We start from the raw sequence: 20130 nt of genomic DNA on the forward strand, positions 1-20130 counted from the left end.
GTTTCCAAGGCCTTAATTTTTTCTAAAATGGGATGACTCATCTTCGCAGGACTGCTGTGAGGGTTGCATGGGTAGGTTAAGGCTTTGCAGCAGGGCATGGCATGTGGATGTGCTCAGTAAACGTAGGTTATTGGGATGTGATTTCCAACAGAAACCTCCAGCCCCTCTATTCCTTCCTCTCCCCAGCTACCTCAAGCCCTGGAAGAGGCTCTAATGTTCCCCCCAGAGATGGCACTGCTCTGAGTGTGAGTGCTGAATCAGAAGCCAGGTGACAGCAGTGGCGACAGCAGCAGCATCTTGTCTCACTCAGCCGGCATGCGGAGCCAGAGCCGGGGGAGGAGGGCCCCTCAGCCTGACCCTGGATGAAGAGTAAAGAGGAAGCCCTTACCCTCCAGGGAGCCAGGAGCCCTCCAGAGAAATGGAAGAACTCAGAGTTGGGGGGACATCCCTAAGAGAGCCCCAGACTGGGGGATTGGTGTGCCCTCTCCAGGACCCACAGAAATCGTCTTCACTGTCATGGAAACTACATCAGAGCTGCCGTCCAGGAAGAACTCCGTCCTCCTCCCTCACTTCTCTTGGCTCAGAGACACCAGCTCCTCCCTAAACTAGTCACAGCCAGCTTAAAGCTGGGATTTGCTTGGGCTTGTCTCTCTCTGCTAGGGCTGGGTTCCTGTTAAGCTAGATTAATTTGGCCTTTTTGTACCTACTCGCTGAACAAGTATTTCCTGGGACCCTCAGAAGCATCGGGTAGGCTGGGGGAAACCTTAAAGGGGCAAATGAGATCTTCTCCAGGCTCTGGAGAGCTCTCCATACATAGAGATGACCATGAGGCAGAAAAAGACATCTACAACAGAGATACAGGCAAGAGTGTTGTAAGGTCTTGGAGTTCCTGTCGTGGTTCAGAGGTAGGTAACGTATCCAACTAGCATCCATGAGGACTCAGGTTCGATCCCTGGCCTCACCCATTGGGTTAAGGATCAGGCATTGCCCTGAGCTGTGGTGTAGGTCACAAACATGGCTCAGATCTGCCATTGCTATGGCTGTGGCTTAGGACGGCAGCTGTACTCCGATTAGACCCCTAGCCTGGGAACCTCCATATGCTGCTTCCATGTGCACGGGTGTGGCCCTAAAAAGATATAAATAAATAAATACATAAATAAGAATGTTGTGGGCTCTTTAAGGCTCTCTGAAAGGCTTCCTGGAGAAGAGGGGCAATAGGCATGAGTCTTAAAATATTTTGGCAGGCATTCTCTTCGTGGCTCAGCTGTTAATGACACTGACTAGGATCCGTGAGGATTTGGGTTTGATCCCTGGCCTTGCTCAGTGGGTTAAGGATCCAGCGTTGCCATAAGCTGTGGTGTAAGTCACAGACATGGCTTGGATCCTGCATTGCTGTGCCTCTGGCGTAGGCCAGCAGCTATAGCTCTGATTTGACCCTCTAGCCTGGGAACCTCCGTATGCCACAGGTGTGGCCCTAAAAAGCAAAGAAAGAAAGGAAGAAAGAAAGAAAGAGAGAGAGAAAGAGAGAAGGAAAGAAAGAAAGAAAGAGAGAGAGAGAGAAGATATTTTGGCAGAGAAGCGAGGGAAGTTTATCTTCATTTGCTGAAGATGATCTCCTGAAATGAGCTCTGAAGAGGTACTATAGTGTTCTAGTGCCAGTTCTGCCCTGACAACTGAAAGAATTACATGTGTTATTTCCTTCTTGGAAGCTCCACAGCCTCATCTGTAAAGTGGGGGTGTTAGATTAGATAAATTTTGAAAGCAAGCCTGAGGTTTGTTCAGTCTCTTGTGTTTATCACAAACAGATAGGGAGAATATCAGACTGTCCTCAAAAGAGCCCATAGACTGTAGAGTCAGATAGTCTCAGAAAAATAAATAAATAAAATAAAATAAAAGACCCGGGAGACTTCATGTCTTGTGTGCCTCCATGGCTCCACTCTAAGCAGCCCAGCTCCCATCAAGTGTCTGTGTTGGTCACAGTGGCCTGCCTGGCATCCAGCACTGTGTCTGCCACAATAAATGTTTATTGAATGACTTGGTAAATGAATGAATGAGGTGACAGAAACCATGAGCAGCTTTTTTTGGCTAGAATTGAAAGAAGTCCTGAAATCCCAGATCATCAGAACTCTTGATGCTTTTACCACCTACTCTCTTGTGTTTGCTCTCAGGATAAGAGGAAAGATGGTGGAGAAGGAACCGCACTTTCAGAGGCCCACGCTAGGCCTCTGGTTTCTGCTGCAATCAATAGAAAGTGGGTCACAGAACAGCTCTGCAGAGAACAGACCCTTGAGAAAAAGCCTGGATTCCATGCCAGCTTACATTTATTGAGCACCTACTGTGTATCAGTTGTTGTCGTATAGCTTTCATTCATTTAATTGTGGCCTCAAAGGGCTGTACATGAGAATGAGGAGCCTGGGCACTATAAACCTCAGCTGCACTAGTGACCTCAGCCAAGCCACCACCCCTCTCTGGATTTTTCATTTTCAGTCTCTCTAAAATGGAAACAATAGAAGCCCTTCGCCAGCTTATGGGACTGAAATGAGCACATGGAAGCAGAGCGCTTCATAAATGCTCCTTGTTATTGTTCCTCTGGGCACTCAAGTCCGCTCGCCTCCCCCCAGGGCGGGCACACAGACATGTTCACACTCCCACGTACACGCAGATGCACAAAGACGCATGCAGACGTCAGCCAGAGGAGCTAGCCGAGCCTCAGACCCAAGGCCACTGCGGAGTCGCACAGAGAAGCCGTCGGGTCCTCGGCTTCCCCGTTTCTCTCAGTTCTTTATGAATGAACTCCGGCCGCGAGGAGTTTATTTTTTTATGAATGGGAGCCCAAGCGGTGAATGAAGCTGGGAGCCAGCCCCTGCGTTCTGATTGGCCTCCGCGGCTGGGAAACTCCTCCCCTCCGGCTAGGCCGGGCGAGTCTCCGGATTGGCGGGCGTGCCCAGCCCTGGGGTTTCATTCAGAAAAGTCAATGAAACAAAGGGAACGGGGTGGGGGGGGGGAAAGAGCCGAGGCAGAGGCGAAGGAAATGCACCAATCAGCTGCTCCCCCGGGCTCACAACTGTCGGCTGCGCCCGGAAAACAAGCCGGTGCGCTGGGGACCTGGGGCTGGGGCCGCCTCGCTCTGGCCTAGCCCCGCGGCCCTCCGTGCGGCCCCGGGTATGCTCGGGACCCCCCGCGGCTCCAGTACCGACGCCCGGGCCTCAGGTGAGGCTGCGGGAGTGGGAGAGAGGGAGAGAGTCCGTGATTCTCAGCCTAGCCTCTAACATGCACTGCACTCTCACCGCCGCCTCCACAGATTCCAGGGCAGGGGGTGGGAGGCGCTGGGATTCAGGGTTGGAGGGGGCGCAGGAGTTGTGGGCGTGCGAATGGTGCGCGCCTCACCCGCTCCTCCGCGCGCGAACGCATACTCGTGCGCGCGAGCGCGAGCGCGCGCACACGCACACACACACACACACACACACACACACACACACGTCTTATGTAACCGAGCCTGGGCAAAGCAGGGCTGCAGAAAGCAAACGAAACGCCGAGCCCAGCTCCCAGGAGCAGGTGGGACCTCCTTTGGCGGGAGGGGAGTGGTGGCGGCGCTGAGCTCAGCAGGCGGAAATCTCCCCATCGCCTGAGTGAGTCGGAGAAGTTTTGCCGTCGGACTCAGAGCCTCGCGACTGCCCCTCCCGGTCGCCCTTACCCACCCCCACCTCGCTGCCTTCCCCAGACGGTGTGCGAACGCAGCCCCCCCGCCCCCAGGTCTCTGCCCCCGCGCGGGGCCCGGGCAGTGCGGCTGGAGGGAGCGGCCGGATGGAGCGGAGGATGAAAGGCGGATACTTGGACCAGCAAGTGCCCTACACCTTCTGCAGCGTGAGCGCCGCGCCGGCCTCCACGCCCGCCCTCTCTTTGCACCCCGCCCCTACCCACCCCACGGCCCCCACGGGGTCCGGGGCTGCCCGCCCTTGAGTCACCCCGGGACCCCAGCCCCGCCCCCCAGACCAGGCGGCCTCAGGGTGACTCGGGGGCATTCTTCCCCTTTCCCGCAGAAATCGCCCGGAAATGGGAGCTTGCGCGAAGCGCTAATGGTCCCGCAGGGGAAGCTCATGGACCCGGGCTCCCTGCCGCCCCCCGACTCCGAAGGTAAAGAGACTGAGAGGCAAGCCGCGACCCTCCCCACCTCACACACTCCGAGAGCTGACCCTGGAGCCCCCGCCCTTTTCTCCAAAAGACTCGCCCTCCAGGAGACTCTGGTCCTTCTCGGCCTCTACCCTCAAGGGGGAGGTCACCGGGCTCGCTCGGGCTCCCATTCTGTCACCAGCGCCTCCACCTCACCTTCTCCGTTTCCATTATTCACCCCTCAGATCTCTTCCAGGATCTAAGTCACTTCCAGGAGACGTGGCTGGCTGAAGGTGAGTAGTTTTGTGACCTTTTCTGTTATTGGGACGGGAAATGCTCTCTGCCCCTAGTATTCCAGCCTAGCCCACTTCCTCTCTCCCTGGCCTCTAGGGCCTCTCCAAAGCCCCCTCCCCAAGTCCCCTGCCTCTCGGCTCTCTCCAGCACCCAGCGTGGATACTTATATTGATATTTATTTTCTCTGCCCTGAGCCAGGCTTGTGTAACTAGGCCTGGGGATGAATCAGACCATTGTGTGGGGTATTTGCTTATTTGAATGGAACTTGGCCCCAGGCCCACTTTCCTGGTTGAAATTTTCATTTGCAAAGTTTGTTTGGCACCAGCCGCCCGGGCCGAGGTGTGCTTTGGGGTGTCGGGGGAGTGAGTGTAAGGATTGGGAGAAGGAGGGATTCATTTGTTACCTATCGTCTGGAGTTGCCAACACTAATTTTTACCCCCTGCATTTCTCTTCTTCCCAACCCCCAGTACCAAACAATTTACTGTCTGAGCCAAAAGCACAACAAAAGTTTAAATAATTTTTTTTTTCAGCACTTTGGCAAAGCAGCGCAGGGCTTCTCCCCTAAATAGCCTTGATTGTAATTCTAATGGCAACTGAATCTCCCGCCTCCTTCCCCCCTGAATACCTCCTTCCCAGGCAAATTGCCCCTCCAGTTTGCTGTGGGAGCTAGCTGCCAGCTGGCTGGGGTAGGGTCAGTTGCTGGGCCTCCTCTGGGTAGAGAGGTGTGTTCTGAGGGGGGGAGGTCCTCCAGGTTGGATTCCTTGGTGTGTTTGGGTTGGACGTGAGGTTGTTGCCAGTGGGACTGCGGATAGGAGGCTTCTGGTGTTTAGGTTGTAGGTAGCGCTTATGGTGGGTGTTACGGTGGGGCTTATGGTATTTAGACAGTCTTTGAGAAGGAAGGGTTAACTGCCCTATCTGAAGGTCCCTTCATTGTCACACTGAAAACCAAGAGGCCACAGCACTAGGAACCCCTTCTTGAAGGCTTTTCTCTTCTTTGGGATCCCCCCCCATCCCTCCACCTGGGTATCTCTGATGAGTTTTTCTTAAACTCAGACCCAGCTCCTCTGGAACCATCTTGAAAAGCTTGGGGTAGACAGGAAAGATCCCTGACTAGATCCTTGGAATGAGACTAGATCTGTTTCCCCCCAAATGCGTACATTAACAGAATGGCTATTTACATAGTGCAAGCACTCAAGACATTTTGTAGAATTCGTGGCTGAACAGACTCGTGGGTGCTGGAGGGTTCTGGGGGAGTGTGCACGTCTTCCCCTATTCTGCAAGCCTTGCGTGCCCAGCTCTGAGTTACAGGCAGAGCTGTGCCCAGTCCGCCCATCCTCCGCCCATGGTTCCGGAGGAGCTGGGCTGGAGCTGAAGAACGCAGTGGTGTCAGTTTCCACGGTTTCTCAAAGACTTCCTTTCCCAATGCCTGATTTCTGTCCTGCTCGCCAGGCTCCTTGTCTGTCAGCTGAGGGTACCTAGGCTCCCCAAGAGGGCACCTAGGCTCCCCCTGGGGCTGTGATCTAAGGGTAGGCTCCGAGGCTGGCATGTTTGATAGCAGCTAGGTTTGAAACAGGAAGGGGAGGACAATGTTCTCATCTTCTCTCAACCTTGGAAGCCCCACCCCTTGGCGGTGGGGGCCTAGAAATTGTACTTGTGTCTATCTGCGTGTGTCTGTGTGACAGCCAGGGTGTGTGTTTCGCGCTGCTGCCCTGGAAGTCCCCGTACATTTAAATCCAGTGGGTGGGGAGGTGGGGGTGGGGATCGCCAGGCGGAGGTGGGGGGGCTGCTGGGATCTCCTTGGTTCCCTCTCCTTCCTTCTGAGGGAGCAGCTCAGGTTCCCAGCTGGCGATGGATGGCCAGGCCTGAGGGGGGGATGCTGAGGCCGATCGCTCCTTCTCACTCTCTCTGCGGAGACAGATGCAGCTGCCGGGGCCCTGTCCCCCTGCACCGTCCCAGCACCACCCCAGCCTCCTCTCCTGCCTCTTCCCACCAGGTCAGTGACCCCTGCAGCCCAGAGGGAGCTTTGGGGTGGCAGGGAGGGACTAGCTCCTTTGGAAGCTTGCCAGTGGTGGGGCGCCTACGACTGGGGGCCGGAGCCCAACCTCCCTCCCTCAGCTTGATTTCTTCCTAAAGCCCCAATTTGAAGAGAAGCAGCGGGTCCCTGAAGTGTGGGTGGGGCTGCAAAGAATTCGGGGGATGCCAGATTGGATCCCTGTGGAGGTGGTGTGGGTTCAGCACCTGGTGTCCGGGCATCATTGGGGGTGAGCATGAGCAGGGTTCTGCCAAGGAAGATCAGACATCTTTGGGTTTGGGGTTTTTTCTAGATGAAGAGGTAGGGGTTGGGGGGGCGAAATGAGGCTAAGAGGGTGTGTCTGTTTTGGGGGTGCCTGGGATCTGCTGAGTTACTGGAGAAAGAATCTGGCTACTGCAGGGAAACCCAGGCTCAGGCAGGCTGTGTCTGGTGATGGTCAAAGATGTGCTGCTTCTGGTCCAGGGTTCCTTTCCCGGCTTATCGGGAGCCCTCAGGAACCCTCAGAGACAATGACTTTGGTCTCTTTGGTGGTATGGAGCATTGACTCTGGGCCAAGTACAGCCTTTGTATGAGGCAGGAGTCTGGATTGGGGTCTGTGGATTCCCAAAAGCTCTTTGGATAGGTAGCAGGGGTCCTTGAGCCTTTCATATGTGTATAAAAATTTTAGAAGTGCACCATACACAAAGGAATGTGAATTTGTCAAGGAAGAGAATGATCCATAGCTTTTATGAGATTCTCAAAGGGGTGGGTCCGTGCTCCCCTTTTCATCAGAATCATTGCTCCCAAATCTTCCTCCAAGGTCTTCAGCCTCTGGCTCTTGGCTTTTTCCCCATCATATTCGTAAGTCCAAAACGAGCACCCATGTGAGAAGGTTATGCATGGTGGATGTTGCCCCCCGTGTGCTGCCTTGATGTAAAAGGCATTAGCGTGTGTGTGAATCGTGCGTGTGCACCGGCACCTCAGCCTGTCTGTGGAGATAGATGGGGTTAATCCTCTCCCCCAGTCTTTCCTAGCTGCAATGCCTCCTCTATTGCTTTCTGTCTCCTCTCCTTCCAGAAGGCTCCTGGGGGGAAATGTCCCCTCCATAGACAGAGAACTGGTTCCTTCCAGCACACTGCCGGGGTAGGGGCGGGGTAAGGGTGAGAGCCAAGAGCAGTGGTGACACACTGCATCAGAAGTTCTGGAGAATTCCTCTCCCCGCCCCACCCCACCCCCGACTCTTTAAGAGGCTCCTTCACCCTGTGTTTGGACCCTAGGAGCAGGAGAAGGTGATGGCGCATATATGGTATAGATGAGTGGTCTACCTGGGGGCGCTTAGCTTTCTTGGCTGTTTGAACCTCCCAGTTCTCCTAGAGCCCAGCCTGGGAGGCCCTTTAACCCTGTCTCTTGTACTGACTCCTACCCATTGGAGGGATGTTTCCTAAAATTCTCTCTTTCTGGGCATTATGGTGGCTTGGCACTTTGCCCAACCCCTCCTTAATCATCCGCCATGTGCCCGGGCAGGTAAACTCTACCTTAGTGCCAAGATGGAGTTGGGGGCAGACCCTGGCACACTGGCTTGGCAGCCCAAGCTCAGCCAAGTCAACAAATAAATAGAGTGGCTTCCACTCAAGACCAAACATGGTAATTAGAAATTTTCCTACTCTCCAGGAACTCGAGGCTCCGTGTAACTGTTCCTCTTTCCAACCTTGACAGTCTCTGAGTGATCGAGTCCCTGTCCTGCCCCTTCGGGAGAAGCTGGTGTTTTAGGGGAGGGGCCAAGCAGGGACTGGGGTTCACACCACCGCCCATTCTTGCCTTGGCTGATTTCTCCTGGCCCTGGGAAGAGAATGGTGCCACCTCCTTTGAGTTGTGATCTGTGTGCTGGGGGTGGCCTTCTCTGGGACTGCTGGGACCAGGGCGGGGGTGGTGCTGGAGGTTCTGGTCAAAACCTCAGGCCTGTGGTGAGAGGAAAAGCAAGATGACCGACCCCAGGGCTCTCTAGAGTCATGTGACGCCGGCAGGAGATGCCCCCAGCCCATTACCTCAATGGAAACTGGCAGTTAATGAAGCCCCAGAGGGAGCTCCAAGTGCGTCAACTTCCCCCACCCCGGGGACCCTCCTTGCCCAGGTAGCAGGGAGGGAAATATTGGTCATCTTGCCCCTATCACCCCCATCCAGCCACTTTGGGGATCTCACCTATGCTTGGGCCAGAGGCACACAACAGGAATGAGCTTGGGCTTTGCATCCCTGGGCAGCTGAGCAGGTTTTGCATTCTTCCCTTTGTCCAGTTTTCCAAAGCTGACTTTTTTTTTTTTTTTTTTTTTTTTGCTGTGCCCAAGGCATATAAAACTTCCTAAGCCAGGGATTGAACCTGTGCCTCAACATTGACCCAAACCACAACAGTGACACTGCTAGAGCCTTCACCCGCTGAGCCACCAGGGAACTCCCTAAAGCTGCCTGTTCTTAAAGGCAACCAGGGGTGTGTGTTAAAATACAGATACCTGGCCTCCACCCAGACCTAAATGGAATGAGACGCTCCAGGGGTGGGGGCTGGGAATCTGTGTTTTTAATAATGTCCCAGGGGAGTTCCCCCCCTGGTTCAGTGGAAAAGAATCTGACTAGTATCCATGAGGACGCAGGTTTGATCCCTGGCTTTGCTTAGTGGGTTAAGGATCCAGAGTTGCCACAAGCTGTCGTGTAGGTCGCAGACGTGGCTCGGATCTGGCGTTGCTGTGGCTGTGGTATAGGCTGGCAGCTGCAGCTCCGATTGGACCCCTAGCCTAGGAACCTCCACATGCCCACTCCTGCGGCCCTAAAAAGACAAACAAAAACCAGTGTCCCAGGATTCTGGGACCAGTTTAAGAATGGTTGCCTTGGTCCCCTGGTTGCGCTCCTGAAAAGATGTGCTATGTGGTTTTTTTGTTTTTGCCAAGGAAGTCCATGCTCTACTGATCTATTTGGTCACTTTACAATTGTTCTGTGCTGACTTTTCTTTCATAAGCTCTTCAGCCGCTGGTGGCTTCTGATTCTTAAACCCCTTAGCTGTTGGGTTCCCTCTGTCAAGAAGTCTCCTGTCTATAAGTGTTTGTTTTTTATTGACATATAGTTGATGTACAATATTGTGTTAGTTTCGGGTGTACAGCAAAGTGATTTGGTTATACATGTATATGTTTACACTGAGACGCTTTTCTATGATAGTTTATTATAAGTTATTGAATATAGTTCCCTGGGCTATACTGTAAATCCTTGTGTAGTGTGCATCTGCAAATTCCATACACATAACTTATCCCTCCACTGCCCCATACATATATATGTATCTTTTTTTGTCTTTTTAGGGCACCCATGGCATGTGGAGGTTCCCAGGCTAGGGGTCAAATCAGAGCTGTAGCCACTGGCCAACACCACAGCCACAGCAGCACCAGAGCTGAGCCGCGTCTGCGACCTACACCACAGCTCATGGCAACACCAGATCCTTAACCCACTGAGCAAGGCCAGGGATCGAACCTGCCTCTTCATGGATACTAATCAGATTCATTTCTGTTTCATTGAGCCATGACAGGAACTCCTAAGTGCATATTTAAAAGCAATTGACACCTCTGATATTTAAAGCAATTTGGTAAAGAATCCTGCTGCCAAGCAATTGATCACAGCCTAAAGCATCCTTTGTAAGGTGTGTTTTTTCAGGAGGACCTGCCAGGTAGCTAATGCTACCTGGTGGTGGAGAGAGGGCCCTCCAGGAGAGGGAAGGGCTGGTGGGTTAAGATCTCTTCAGTTCTTGCTCCCAGGCCTCTTGAGGATGGGGTCCTTGTGTGTTTCTTCATATAGTTGATGAATAACACAGTGTCTCTTCTGAACCAGATCCTGTTCCAGGGGTACTAGGGCGAAGTCAGATGAAGAAGACAGATAAAGCCCCTGCCCTCAGCAAGGTTGACTTTCGGGTAGAGGAGAGGGACAATAAACATGTAATCATAAATTAGGACGACCAGGTAGCCATCTGTGCTGGAGGAAATATAACATGGGGATGCTGTCACGAGCTAGGAGGGGCCCCTTTGGTTGGGTGATCAGAGAAGGCCTCTGAGGTGACAAAGTGAGCAAAGACTTCAGAGGCCAGAAGAAAACTGGCAAAGGTGTGGGGGAGAGGGAGGGATCCGGCAGATCAGGTTTGAGGACCCAAAAGGAGACCAGAGCTCTAGAGAGTAACAGGCAAGGAGAGGCAGGTCAGAGAGATAAAGGCCAGAACATTCGGGTCTGTGGAGGCCAAGGGCAAGACTTTGGGGTTCATGCTTTAAGCAAGAGAGAGAAGTGATTGGATATCTGCTGTAATAGCATCACTCTGGGAGTTCCTGTTGTGGCTCAGTGGGTTAAGAACCCGGCTAGTATCTATGAAGACTCGGGTTTGATCCCTGGCCTCGCTCGGTGGGTTAAGGATCTGGCATTGCCGTGAGCTGTGGGGTAGTTTGCGGATGCGGCTCGGATCCAGCGTTGCTGTGGCTGTGGTGTAGGCCGGCAACTGCAGTTCCAATTGATTCCACCCCTAAACTGGGGACTTCCATATGCTGCAAGTGCAGCCCTTAAAAAAAATCACCCTGACAGCTATGTGGAGAGTGGAAGTGGGGAGTTGTGATGAGAGGCTGTGGCTGAAATGCAAGGAAGAAATGACAGAACCTTGGCCAGGAGTGAAGCAATAGAGGTCCGGATGTGTACCTGTGTAGACTGTAGGCTTCTCTAGGCATCGCCTCTTCTCCCTCCTCCTTCCCAGCCAATCTTAACTCTCTGGGCATTTTATCCATGAGTTTTCCCATTGTCCGATCTGAGAGCCGTCTCCAGGGAAGGAAAAACCCACCTCCTTGGGTTCCATTACCTCACCTTCGAGCCACTCTCTTCCCTGACTGTCAGGAAGTCCTTCTTGGTGTCTACCCTTCCCCTTCCTGCTGTGATCTATTTTTGGGAGAGGGGCAAAAGTGGGCAGAGACTCTGGGGTCAGGAGAGGTACTCGGCTGTACCCTACCTGAAGGAGGTGGAGAGGCCAGGACCAGAACCAGAAATCAAAGTCCGGATATCCAGTCTGGAGGCCGTGGATGAGCTGCTGTTCTATTTTAGTCTTCCTGCCTAATCCCCGAACCCAGCTCCACCCACGCTGGCACCCTTGGAGTGCTCCTCAGACCTCCAAGTTTGGGAAGCCCTCCTCTCTCTCCCTCTTCTAGCTGCAGAGCAAAGAAAGAAGCCACCAAGGCTGGCCAGTGTCCCCAGCCTCCCCCTCTCCCCTTATCATCCTCTTTTCATCTCTCCTGAACCATTTTCTTTCTTCCATTCCCTCTCCTTTCCGAGGCTCTAGATTTCTGCCTTTCATCTTGGAGGTGATATAAAAGGCAGAGAGATGCCTGGGCCTGGCCCACATTCCGAATTTTCCCGTGTGATTTTAAGCCCACAGAATCTCACTCCTTGCAGTGCCTGCCCATCCCTGATGCGAGTCTGCCGTGAGCGGAGCTTTGTAAATTCTGAGGGGCAGGGCTGCCTTCACTTCAGAAAAACAGGGGGGAAAACAACAAAGAAGCATCAAGGACAAAACTCTGGAATCTGCTCAGACGGGTTCTGAGAATTTGCAGCCTTCCCTCCGGGGTGTTCGTGGGGCTCCAACATGGAGGGCACTAGGACCTGGGGTGGAGTTGCCTTCGGTCCTAAGTAAGCTGTTTTCTGCCCTCGGGCTGGTGCTAATCTGCAGGGCTGCAATAATGCTGTCTGCTGGGGGCTGCCGTCCAGGACCCCGACACCCCAGGCTCACCTCTGACCTCTCTCTGCAGCTCAGGTACCAGACAGCGATGAGCAGTTTGTTCCTGATTTCCATTCAGAAAACTGTGAGTAGAGGGCCCCGCGTGGAGGGAATGGGGAGGGGGGGAGGGCAGGAAATGAGTCATAGGGATAGAGAATCACCAAAGATCAACTTGTTCTCTCCTCCAGAGGAGGGTTCCCTGTTCTTGGGTTTGGACTCCAAGAACAATTAGTAACTGGGAGGTGAAGACCTTGGTTCCACTCGGGGCTTGCCCTTCCTAGCTCTGTGACCTTGGAGCAGACTCTTCACCTCTCTGATCTTCCATTTTCTTATTTCTGAAATGAGGGGCTTGGACCAGTGGAGCAGAGTCGAGTTCTACTGTTCTAAGTTACTTTGGTGCAACTAGGGGCGCTTTGACCTCCTAGGAGACCTGTGGCAATGTCCGTTGACATTTTGAGTTGTCACAACTGAGGGTGGGGTGCCATTGGCATTTAGTGGGTCGAGGCCAGGGATGCTGCTCACCTCCTGCAGCGCTCAGGACGGACCCCCAACAGAATCATCTGGCGCACATGTCCCTAGTGCGACTGTTGAGAAACCCTGCTTTCGTGTCAGACGCTCTCAGCTAACTTCACCAATGAAATGAAACAGCGCAAATAACCGACAACAAAACCGTCGATGGCAGGTTTTGACTCTCACGTTTGCCGGCTTGGAACCAGACTGGCGGCTAGAGTTTGCAGACCCAGCAGGGGCCACAGGAAAGGCCAGTGTTCTTCACAGATAATTAGGAGCATGTGTATGATGCTAGTCAGCTGACACGCAAGTGGGCTAATATCCAGCCTTAACCAGAAAAAGAAAGATTCTTTATGACCCGAAAAAAGAAAACATTTCTCTCCCGTGGAATTTTCCAGAGCAGTCAGGAAAACCACAGGCCCTTGGTTGGGAGGCGCTCGCGCCTACAAAGGTGTTTTTTGGGAGCTGGAAAGGCATTAAATGTTGAACTGTAGACAGTTTCTTTGGTTCATGTTGGACATTAGCCTGATGTATGAAACTAGACGTGATGGAAATAGCCAAACCGTTCTTGAAAGTGTTTGACTCTGATTCTCTGAAAACTGAGACCCAGAGAAGGACGCTGAGGCTGTACCAGTCCCCCAGCTCGTCCTCAAAGAGCAGAAGGTGTCAGAAGCTCTTCCGGCCTCTTCTGTGACACTTTTTGGCCTTGCTCTGCCTCCCCTGACCCCCGCAGTAGCTTTCCACAGCCCCACCACCAGGATCAAGAAGGAGCCCCAGAGTCCCCGCACCGACCCGGCCCTGTCCTGTAGCAGGAAGCTGCCCCTCCCCCACCACCATGGCGAGCAGTGCCTTTATTCCAGGTGAGCCCCAGCCCGGCCCTGGGGACAGGTTGGATGGAGGAGGAGGAGGAGGAGGAAAGTGGGTGGGGGGAGGCACCCCCAAAGCGGTTGAGACGCAGGTTAGACTACAGAAAGGATGTCCAAGCTCCCGGTAATGGAGCGAGATAGCTCAGGATTTCCTGAGTAGTTAGGATGAAAAATGCAGCAGAGGGTTCAAGGGAGGCGTGTTAAGGCCAGGGCAGTGTTTCCGCTGGAGAAGCCGCTGTCCACCCCAATCCAGGTGCTCAGGCCTGGGGAGAGGTGTTCTCAAGAATAGAGCCAGCTTGGGGATTAAGGCAGGAGAAGAGTTCATCTGGAGCCCAAGTCTGGCTCACACCGGTCCTGTCTCGGCACCCACGGCTCTTCTCCCATAATCCTTGTGACCTGACTTCCCAGGGAATGAAGGGTCCAAAGAGGCTCGCCCAGCTTCTCTGCCCCCTCACCCCGTCTCCCCCTCACCTCCAGTGCCTATGACCCCTCTAGACAAATCGCCATCAAGTCCCCAGCCCCTGGTGCCCCCGGACAGTCGCCCCTGCAGCCCTTTCCCCGGGCAGAACAACGGAGTTTCCTGAGATCCTCTGGCACCTCCCAGCCCCACCCTGGCCATGGGTACCTCGGGGAGCATGGGTAAGGAGACAAGGAGAGCCAGGTCCCACCAGAGTGTTCTCCATCACCCTTAAGAGACCTGCGGGGGGGTGGGGGGGGCCGGAGGAGGAAGGGATATTGACAGCCCTCCCACGTTTTCCATTCCACCCCCGACCCCAGCACACACGCACTGGAGCCCACTCTAAACTCTGGGAGAGGCATGCATAAGGAGGACTTCGTTTAATATTCTCTTCTCTTCCTTCTCCATCCAACCACATCTAGCTCCCTCTTCCAGCAGCCCCTGGATGTTTGCCACTCCTTCACATCCTCTCAGGGAGGGGGCCGGGAGCCCCTCCCAGCCCCCTACCAACACCAGCTGTCGGAGCCTTGCCCCCCCTACCCCCAGCAGAGCTTCAAGCAGGAATACCTTGACCCCCTGTATGAACAGGCCGGCCAGCCAGCAGTGGGTCAGGGTGGAGTCAACGGGCACAGGTACCCAGGGGCAGGGGTGGTGATCAAACAGGAGCAGACAGACTTCTCCTATGATTCAGGTAAGAGATGCTCCTGGGAAGGGAGTGGAGGAGTTTGGGTGGGATTGTTGGGTGGGTGGCATGTGATAAAGGGGTTCCATGAAACCCAGAATGTCTCCCCACAAGTTTTTTTTTTTTCCCTTTACCAGTTTCAGCCCACCCACCTACCACTTGCCATAGATTCAAAAGAACTGTCACTTTTCAATCAGCAAACCAGTATTCAGATAAAAAAAAATAAGTGGGATAGTAGGGTTTTGCCCTCAGATAGCTTGTGACTGGATAGGAAAGTTAAGGCATTTCTTCCTCTTCCTATTTAGCAGGTGTTTGGAGTTTAATTACCTATTGAGATAAAAATACTGTGCCAGGAGGATGAGTGTGTGCAGCTGGAGGACACAAAGATGAATAGGACATGTCATTGGTCCCTATCCCCACAGAAGTTTAAAAAGTACAAAGGGATTTGGATGAGGAGAAACATGAACTTGAAACTAGCCAGGCTCACGGTTCCCAGTTGGAATGCAGGGTTCATGTGTGGTGTCCACTTCCTGTTCGGGACTCACCATCCTGACCAGAGCTGGGTACCAGAAATACGGGCTGCTTTGGGGGGGTGGGGCAGGGAGGGGCCGCACCTACAGCATACGGAGGTTCCCAGGCTAGGGGTCAATTGGAGCTGCACCATAGCCACAGCAACTGTGATCAGAGCACTGTCTGTGACCTACACCACAGCTCAAGGCAACGCCAGATCCTTAACCCACTGAACGAGGCCAGGGATCGAACCCGCATCTTCACGGTTACTAATCCGGTTTGTTAAGGATGAACCACAGGAGGAACTCTTGGACTGCTTTAAATTCTAGTTCTAGTTCCACCTGGCTGTTGACCAGAGTGAGATGCACGCAGCCGTGTTTGTAAACAGCTTAGCTCAAAGCCTGCAAGAGCCCATGAAAAGGCCTAGAAAACCTTGGCTCCTGTTACATTGTTACCAGCTCCAAATTTGAGTTTATCTGCAAATTTGCATGAGAAAAGAATAAATTCAGAGATTAGTGTAGACTCAGCTTTTGAATTTCCCTTTTCCTGGTGCCCTGTCTTTTGGGGTGGGGGGAAGTTGAGCCCCGAACAGTCAGACTGCCCCAGCGAGAACCAGAAGGGACCACCTCTCCTCTAGCCCGAGTCCTAAGCCTGAGCGGAGCCGGGCGGTGAGATGGAGGAAGGAGGAGGGAGACGCTCTAGCCGCTGACCTTCAAAGGATGTAGACCGGAGGAGATCGTGTTACAAGCCCTTGAACTCCTGCCCCTCCCCCTTCAGCTTCCTCTGAATGGAGTCAGGAATTCCATTCACAAAATGGAGGCATGAATGAGCCCACCCTCCCGCCCCTCCCGGAGGTGTCAGGTTTCAGCATCTCATTCATAGGTGGGCGTGGAGGAGGTAGGGCAGGAAGGGGCTGGCACTGAAACGGATGGCCCCTCACCGCAGCCTCCTCCAGATAGGGTGGGGAGGTGTCCGGGCCCGTGGCATGGAATGAAATAGTGCGCTGTCTCTGCTCAGACCTGACAGCACACTGGCCGGAGTGCCCACTGCTGCCTCTTTCCACAGAGAGAGGCCTGCGGGTTCTCCCTCCGCCCCCCTCCCTTTCCTCCCTCCCTCCCTCCCATCCTCCCTCACACCCGCACTGGGCTGAAACCTGCCCTGCTGACCGGACGTCAGCCCCATTCCAAGGGAGTCTAAGGCTGGGACACTGAACTCTTTCCCCGGAGGTTCATCGCTACCCCCTCTCCCCGCTAAACTCACAGGAAACAGCTGTTCCCTGGAATCTTGGGCCTTGTGGAACAGCTTTGCCCAGCCCCAGCGGCTGCCATAGGCTCTCTGGCCTGACCTGCAGGCTGAGGGCCTCGAGCTTCGCACTCCCCCTGGGTGAACTTCCCCTGGGATTGGGTGTAGGCAGGTTGCTGGGAAAAGAACTGGAAGGGAGGCTGGCAGGAAGAAGTTCTTTGTGTGTGCATGTATGTGCGTGTGCATGTGTTTTGTTTTGGTTTTTTTTGGCTGCCCTCCATGTGTGGAAGTTCCCAGGCCAGGGACTGAACCCATGCCACAGCAGTGACAACGCGGGATCCTCAACTCGCAGCACCAGAGGAGAACTCCAGGAAGAAGTTCCTTGAATGTGTGCAGGACTCCCGCCCCCGCCCCCGCCCCAGCCACCTTTCCTCTTTCTTCCTCCCTAGATGTCCCTGGATATGCTTCAATGTACCTCCACACAGAGGCTTTCTCCGGGCCCCCTCCCGGTGAGGGGACCATGGGTAAGGCAGCCCCCTCCCTCCCTTGCCAGGCCTTCCCAAGCCGGAGGAGGGAGTCCTGCCTTGTGGGAGGGGTTCCTGGCCAGGAGTCCCTCTGGATTCTCTGGGGTCTCGTATCAGTGAACCTCCAGATCTGAGTGACTCCCAACTTCCTCCTCAAGGCTATGGCTGTGAGAAACCCCTGCGACCGTTCCCAGATGATGTCTGCATCGTCCCCGAGAAATTTGAAGGTCAGAAATGACTGCTCCTCAGAGGGTCAGGGTCTTATCCATACCCTCTGACTGCACCCCCAACCCCGGCCACCCCAGGAATCGCATCACAGTACATTTCATGAGAACAAGCCTGCGGAGGCCCCTGCAAGCAAGGGGACTGGGTCGCTTGGGGGAGTGGAAGGCACTAGCCCTACACTTCCTATTTCCTGTGTTCCCCAGGTGACATCAAGCAGGAAGGGGTGGGAGCCTTCCGAGAGGGACCACCCTACCAGCGTCGGGGTGCCTTGCAGCTGTGGCAGTTTCTGGTGGCCCTGCTGGATGACCCGACAAATGCCCACTTCATTGCCTGGACCGGCCGGGGGATGGAGTTCAAACTAATTGAGCCTGAGGAGGTGGGTGTCTCAGATGTTCCCGCTTCTCCTCCCAACAGCCCTGGGGCCTGGAGATGAGAGAACCTGGAAAGTGGTGGCATGTGCCTTCACCGGCACCACTGCTTCATTTAACCTGAGTTCCTGCCAAACCGTGGTCTGTGGGCTGGTGCTTAGCTGCAGGGCCAGCTGAGAATTTGCACCAAGAATCTCAAGTACTCTTTCTGTCCTGACCCCGAATTTCCTCTGCTGAGCTGGCATTGCCATCCCCAAACTGTGTCTTCCTGTCCCCAGGTCGCCAGGCTCTGGGGCATCCAGAAGAACCGGCCAGCTATGAACTATGACAAACTGAGCCGCTCACTCCGGTACTACTATGAGAAAGGCATCATGCAGAAGGTCAGGGGCTAAGGGTCCAGGCACAAGGGGATTGGGGGTGGTGGCTGTGGGAAGGGGTGGGGGCAGGAGAGCATTTTTCAGCAAGTTTGAAGAAGCAGATAAGGAACCAATCAGGGAAGTCAAGAAACTGTGGACAAAGCCGAGATTTCCCTCCCAAAAAAGTGATGAACAGGAGTTCCCGTTGTGGCTTTGCAGGTTAAGAACCCCATTTGTATCCATGAGGATGCAGGTTCGATGTCTGGCCTCACTCAGGGGGTTAAGGATCTGGCGTGGTTGTGGCTGTGGCTGTGGCATAGGCCTCAGCTGCAGCTCCAATGCGACCCCTAGCCCCGGAACTTCCATATGCCGCAGGCATGGCCCTTAAAAAAGGGGGAAAAAATTATTATTATTTATTTTTTGCTTTTTGTTTTTAAGGGCCACACTTGCAGCATATGGAAGTTCCCAGGCTCGGGGTCAGATCAGAGCTGCAATTGCCAGTCCAAGCCACAGCCATAGCAATGCCAGATCTGAGCCACATCTTGGACCTACACCACAGCTCAAGGCAACGCCGGATCCCCGACCCACAAAGGGAGGCCTGGAATTGAACCTGCATCCTCATGGATACTAGTCAGATTTGTTTCCACTGCACCACAATGGGAAATCCCCCTGAAAATTTTTAAGTGATAAACAGTAACCAAAATCCTAAAGCATCGAGAGGTTGAGATACGAGAACACAAACTGTGAAGGGAGGCAGCTTTTTAGAAGAACCAGGGAGTTCCCACTGTGGCACAGTGGGTTAAGAATCCAGCTTGTCTCTTGTGAAGGTGCCAGTTCAGTCCCCAGGCATAGGTGCAGCCAAAAAAGAAAAGAGCCAGCAGCAGGAGGAGAAGTGGACCCACACAGATGTCTGGGCCTGGGGGAGGCTGCCCTCCCTACCCTCACCCTGACCCAGGCCTCTCTCCCCACAGGTGGCCGGCGAGCGTTACGTGTACAAGTTTGTGTGCGAGCCCGAGGCCCTCTTCTCTCTGGCTTTCCCGGACAATCAGCGTCCAGCTCTCAAGGCCGAGTTTGACCGGCCAGTCAGTGAGGAGGACACAGTCCCTTTGTCCCACCTGGACGAGAGCCCCGCCTACCTCCCAGAGCTGGCTGGGCCTGCCCAGCCCTTTGGCCCCAAGGGTGGCTACTCTTACTAGCCCCCAGCAGCTGCTCCTCTGCGGCCAGCAGGTGCTGCCCTGTGTGTATATAAAGATGAATCTGGTGTCAGGGAAACCCCCACTCTGAAACCCACAGATGTCTTTGGAGCAGATCCCCTCTGCCCATCAGTCACCCCGGCCCAGCCTCTGAGCTGCTCCCCAGGGTCGACAGGAAGGCAAAGTGGAGACACTTATGGGTGTGAAGTTGGCATCACGGAAGCTCTTCCAGGGGCTCCACTTCCGGCCTCTTCCTAGGTCCTGCCTAGAGGCCAAGCCCAACTCTCTCTTGCCCATCACAGAGAACAAGTGTTTGTTCTGTTCTGGGGACAGAGGAGCTTCCCCCACTTCACCCTGGTGGAGAAGGGGGCACGGGGCTCCCCAGATCCCCCGTGGTGGGGAGAGAGCAGCCTGCATCCTGCACTCCGCTCCAGGCTGTGGCCCTGGAGGGTCCTGCTGGGTGGTTCTTGGTGCTCTGTGTTCCCAGAGGCGGGGGGAGGCCAAAGTGAGGAACCTGGGGTGGGGGAGAGGTTGCTGGGTGGAGGCAGGGAGGGCTGGGCTCTGCCTGGGGGCCCGCTGCCTCTCCTCTGCCTTTCCTAGGCCAGGCCTGGGATTCCACCCCCACCTCCACTACACCTGCCAGACCTAATAAAGGCCCCTGCTTCTCCTCTTAGTTCCCCTTTGTCCTCTTTGTAGTCATCAGAGAAGAAGCTGGGGTTGAGAGAACTCTGGCCTTGGGGGCAGAGGACCAGAGTTTGGGGCTTGGCCCTGACACTTAACTTGCTGTGTGGCTTTAGGCAAAAACAACTGACCTCTGACTTTTTCCTCTGAAATCCGGGCTCAGTGATACCTGCTCTTTCCCCCTCCCAGGATTATGATGAGGATGGCAAAATAACAGACAAAGGGGACATTGTAATCTGGCCTGGTGCCTGTTGGGCCCCTGCAGTGCGGTTCCCACAGCCATCTCCCTGCTCAGGTAGGGAAGGGGGGCAGGTAGGGCTCCTGAGCC

The 20130-nt window shown here is 54.3% G+C and overlaps 1 protein-coding gene across 13 annotated transcripts; it reads left to right on the top strand.

The window, feature by feature from the left end:
- Positions 2998-19794, top strand: ETV4 (ETS variant 4). Of its 13 annotated transcripts, XM_021066921.1 has the most exons (14): positions 2998-3210; positions 3722-3864; positions 4041-4134; positions 4356-4403; positions 6234-6397; positions 12220-12273; positions 13432-13558; positions 14060-14203; positions 14444-14712; positions 16905-16979; positions 17138-17206; positions 17408-17580; positions 17851-17952; positions 18900-19792. In XM_021066921.1, exons 5-14 carry the CDS (start codon positions 6322-6324, stop codon positions 19122-19124), a joined length of 1314 nt encoding a protein of 437 aa, XP_020922580.1. In that variant the 5' UTR covers positions 2998-3210; positions 3722-3864; positions 4041-4134; positions 4356-4403; positions 6234-6321; the 3' UTR covers positions 19125-19792. The 13 variants fall into 13 exon arrangements, with proteins under 13 accessions (XP_020922580.1, XP_003131425.3, XP_005668839.1 ...); XM_003131377.5 differs by lacking the exon at positions 6234-6397 and having other exon boundaries at positions 3008-3210; positions 14042-14203; positions 18900-19794; XM_005668782.3 differs by lacking the exon at positions 6234-6397 and having other exon boundaries at positions 3008-3210; positions 18900-19793.

The sequence above is a fragment of the Sus scrofa genome, chromosome 12, assembly GCF_000003025.6.
Source record: "Sus scrofa isolate TJ Tabasco breed Duroc chromosome 12, Sscrofa11.1, whole genome shotgun sequence".
Lineage (NCBI taxonomy): Eukaryota > Metazoa > Chordata > Mammalia > Artiodactyla > Suidae > Sus > Sus scrofa.

What these genes read in the sequence shown, in the direction of transcription:
- ETV4 (XM_003131377.5), top strand. Translation starts at nt 3,165, where the DNA reads ATGCTCGGGACCCCCCGCGGCTCCAGTACCGACGCCCGGGCCTCAG. An exon ending in GGGTACCTCGGGGAGCATGG is followed by an intron (nt 14,204 to 14,443) that starts GTAAGGAGACAA and finishes AACCACATCTAG; the next exon opens with CTCCCTCTTCCAGCAGCCCC. An exon ending in AGACTTCTCCTATGATTCAG is followed by an intron (nt 14,713 to 16,904) that starts GTAAGAGATGCT and finishes CTTCCTCCCTAG; the next exon opens with ATGTCCCTGGATATGCTTCA.